The sequence below is a fragment of the Zingiber officinale genome, chromosome 11B (assembly GCF_018446385.1).
Source record: "Zingiber officinale cultivar Zhangliang chromosome 11B, Zo_v1.1, whole genome shotgun sequence".
In the NCBI taxonomy this organism is placed as follows: Eukaryota; Viridiplantae; Streptophyta; class Magnoliopsida; order Zingiberales; family Zingiberaceae; genus Zingiber; species Zingiber officinale.
In genome coordinates, this window is record NC_056007.1 from 17,722,011 (window position 1) to 17,726,423 (window position 4,413).

Genomic DNA, 4,413 nt, shown 5'->3' on the forward strand with positions numbered 1-4,413 from the left:
CCTGCTTCGCCAACTTAAGTGCCATTCAATACGCCTATCACTTGCAGAAGGAGAACGAAGTGTTAAAGGCTCATCTCCAGGAATTGGAACTGCCGCTAACTCCCCGCGATCCCCCTAACCCGACTCCCGGGGACTTAGCGAGTTATCTCCGATTGATTGGAGAGTCCGTAGAGTCCGCCCGCAACATTTCTCATGCAGCTTTTGACAAAATTAAGACTTTGGAAGCGGCTCTGAGGACAAGCGAGTCTAGACTAGCTTCTGAAGCGGAAAGGCGCCGCTCGCTGGTAGTTGAGCTGGATGAAAAGGACGCCTGGTTGGCGAGTCTGCAGGAAATCCGGGAGGCTCTTCAGAAGACTTTAACAGATGTTCAGGGTCAACTGGCTTCCAGTTCAGACCAGGAGAAGGCCCTTCACAGCCAGTGGGAAGCCAGCCAAGAGACCCTTAAATCAATGCAAGCCGACCTTTTGAAAGCTCAAGAGAATGTTTCCAGGGTCAACAAGATTTGACTTTGGCCAGAGCTGACACGGAGAAGGCCATAGCTGCTACGGAGAAGGCCCGGGCAGAGTTGACAGATTACCAGGCGGGAGAAGTGGGTCGTCTACGAGCATACAGGCAAGCTTATGTCTCCTCCCCCTTCTTCTTGAGGAAAATCGGAGGTTTAATGAATCTCATGCTATGCTGTGGTGCGGCCGGCGGGGCTCGACAAATGTTTGAGTAAGATCTGCTTCGCGCTGCCCCCTCAGAAGATTTCTTAGATACTTCCCGCCTAATGAACGAGCTCCCGGACGGGGCACTCCCTACCTTCAAAGATGATGACGACTTATTCCTCCTCCTTGAGCCTCCTGCTGACGCTGCTCTTGGCCCCCTGTGCCTCCTGCTGACAATGATCCTTGATGTGGTTCTATATATGTTAACTTTTAATGTAAACATGAAGCTGTCAAACTTTCACTCCCACTGTTTGTTATGTAATTTCATACTTGAATCTGCTTTGGTCCATTGACCCTTCTTATGATATGGTGATATGACATGACCGCTGGCTTTCGATTTTCTATATAGTGTATCAACTTTCTTATAGTATGTTCCTCCTCTTATCAGTTGTCTCGTATATTTTCTGACTGATACGACCCATAACCTTGCGAACGCGGGCTTTGGCCTTCTAGTTTAAGTCTTATCTGACCCCGGTCTGGAATCCCTTTTTTATCCCGACCTGCTTTCCTTACCTTTTTCTGCTGACCGCTCAACTTAGCCTAATAAATCGCCTTGGTCTGCGCTTATATCCCGAACTGCTTAGCTTGTCTTTCTCTGCTGACCGCCCTGGCTCGGCCCTGCCCCCTGATCTGTTCTTTCCCTTGTAATCTAGGTCAGGATAACTTCAGACCAGGTCAGACCGGGAAGTTGAGAGTTAAGCCCAGACCGGGAAAGTGAGGGTACCCCGACTGGGAAAGCGATGACAACTATTGTGTCTTTTCTCGAGATTCGTCTCCTCGTACTTCGCACCGATACTTTTCCAAATATACCCTTGGGCGTTATTTTCAAAGAAAATCCTTCGGTTCTCTTTTGCTCCCACCAATTATTATGAGCCGGTGGATGATATCTGACGAAATTGCCCCTCTGCCCAGCGGCTATAAATAATCTCCTCTAGCCTTGCCTCCAGACTTTTCTCGTCTTCTTCTTCCTTCCCGCTTGAATCCCTTATTGCTCCTGAGTCTTTGCTTTTGCATTAATAGCTTCCCTCTAGATCTTTCCTTCCTGTGTTTCTTTCCTCATGGCATCCCCATCTTTTCTTTCTTCTCTGGCAGCTATGTACTACCCTGGTTCATCCACTTTCAATGAAATGGATCGGGATGACCTGCGATATACCCATGGAGTTGGGGATGACGTACACGTGGTCATCCCTACTGGAGTGCACCAATTCTTCAATCCTCCTGACGGATATTGCACCTTCTTTTCAGAGCAATTTGTGGTTGGACTTTGTCTTCCCCTCCACCCCTTCTTTTCTGACGTGTGTCGCCACTTCAGAATTCCCCTGGGACAACTGATGCTGAATTCCATAAGGATCCTCTGTGGATTTGTAGTGCTTTGTGATGTATGCGAGTTGTCCTAGTCTGCCCATTTATTCCACTGCTTCTTCACCCTCCGGTGCCAGGAAGAGGGCACATTCCGCTTTCAGCCTCATCTTCGAACTGCTTTTTTCTCATCCCTACCGCCTTCTGACCCGAACTGGAGGAATAAACTTTTCTTCATTAGCTTTCCTCATGAGGTGGAGTGGCCCTTGCGATGGCAATCGTTGCTTCCCCCATCACCAGAACTAGGGGAATTTCATCTTGATACCTCTTACATAGAAGCTTCGTCTCGTTTAGCCGGCTGGCAGCTGAACTTGACGCGTCTATTATATGAGGAATTGTTATCCTATTTCCGCCTGAGTTATTTTACTCCTGAGACGCCTCGTTCCTTGGGTAAGCTTTTCTTTCCGTTCTATTACCACTTCATAAGCATTTTGTTTTTCTTAATGTAGCTAACTTCCTACTCTATCTTGTACAGCTGAAGTCTTAACCCGCACTTCGGAGGTTCAGCCTCTTCCTCTGAGTGACATGGAAATAATGAGGCGTGGCCGAGTCATTTTACAACGAAGATCACTACCCCATTCGTCTTCGACCTCTGTAGGTGGGACTTCCCCTTCAAATATCTCACCTCATCCTTCTTGTAGAGGATCTTCCATTGTCCGACTGGCCTCCTTCGCTCGTCCCACTCGTCCCAGGACTGCGAGTCCACCTCGGCCTGCTGGCCCTGTTAGTCCCCGGGCTATGACTACTGTTCATCCCCGACCTGCCGCTACAACCCGGCCAGCCACCCCGACACCTCTTCAATCTATTAATCCTCCCCGACCGATTTATATCCCTGGTCGCGGCCTCGGTCGAAGATTCGCCAATGTCCCCCATGCAAGCCCTACTTTCAGAGAAGCTTTTAAAGCAGCTCGCCAGGCCCGCTCCGCAAATGACCGCCTGAGCCAGGATGCCCCTTCTTCCTCTAGACGCAGGGCTCGACCGCCTTCCGATGATTCTGATTCGGATGGCCAGCCATTGGCTCAGAGACTTCGACGCCGAGCCCCTCGTCTTGTGCCAGACTCGGGCCCTTCCACTATCTCTTCTTCTTCACCTCCTGTTGCAACCACCTCTTCGCCTCTTTTTGCCACTCCTACTACCATCCCGAGCCCGTCCGATGTTCCGCCTAATCCCTTCCCGATTCCAGTTGAGCCTCCGCCAGCTCAACCTTCTCCACCAGCTCAACCTCCTACCTCACAACAACACCAGAACGTCGAGACTGGCCCCTCGCATCGCCCTTCACCGGCTACCTCACCGCCCGAGCAGTCTCCGGTACCCCCCAGCTCCTTCTGGGTCGGCAGCTGGGCCTTCTGGATCAGCTGCAGGACCTTCTGGATCAACTGCAGGGCCTTCACAACCTTCATCACCGGTTCATCATCATTATCGTACTACTACCCCTTCTGAAGCGGGGTTAAGGTCCCGACGAGATGTTCCCACCAGCTCCTTCACCATGAAAGGTCGTTTGGCCACTTTGTGGGAAGAAAGTATACAGCAGATGGAACACTTGTCACCCCTTGCCCAGATGGAGAGATTTTCAGAGTTGTATATCAAAGTAAGTCTCCCTGATCAATTACTACCGTTATTATCATCTCCATTCTTATCAGATGTTTCTTTTATGTCCCAGGCCTGTGCAGAGTCCCTGACAATTAACCAATCTTTCCATGTTGTTCATCATCAAAACAAGATGCTACAGGACAAGGTTACCGAGCTAGAGTTACAATTAAATAACCCTGCGCAGGCTAGTCACACCCTGAGAGCGAAGTATCCTTGTCGATATCTAACCGAGAGCTTAAGAGTCTTAAGGAAGAAAAAAGGCAAGTCGATGTTGTGCACCAACAACGCATAGACCAACAAGCTTTAGATCATCAGCGGGCTATTGATCAGTTGACCCAAAAGCTGAGAGCTGCTGAAACTTTAGCACAGTAGAAGGGCAAGAAATTAAAATCCCAGGAAGCCCAATTAACATCCCAAGCAGCAGAACTATTGACAGATCGGACTGAACTGGCTCAGGCCCGAACCACTACTGAGGGAGTATCTACAGCCCTAGTCATCTATAAAGAAGGAGAGAATGACCGCTGTCAACAGAGTCGCGCTTTATATCTGCGATCACCAGAATTTTGCACACAAGCAGAGCAACGTTTCTCCACTTCTGTTATTTATGGTGCGGTCGGGGCTCTGCGCCAACTTTATGAACAAGGTTACTTGAAGTCAGCCCCTCCTCCTGAATTTTTAGACTATGACCGGATCCTCAAGGAGATTCCGGATGAGATTTTTGCTCCTCTCCAATGATTCTTATTCACTGCTTGTAATT

General features: G+C 49.4%; 1 protein-coding gene across 1 annotated transcript; it reads left to right on the forward strand.

Annotated features, from left to right (window-relative positions):
- Positions 1-2,804: 2,804 nt before the first annotated feature.
- On the forward strand, positions 2,805-3,506 carry LOC122033814 (extensin-like). Its single transcript, XM_042592978.1, has one exon. The coding sequence runs from the start codon at positions 2,805-2,807 to the stop codon at positions 3,504-3,506; it is 702 nt and encodes a 233-aa protein (XP_042448912.1).
- Positions 3,507-4,413: the final 907 nt, after the last annotated feature.

Excerpts from the sequence above, each read along its gene's own strand:
- LOC122033814 (XM_042592978.1), top strand. The coding sequence starts at position 2,805 with ATGACTACTGTTCATCCCCGACCTGCCGCTACAACCCGGCCAGCCACC.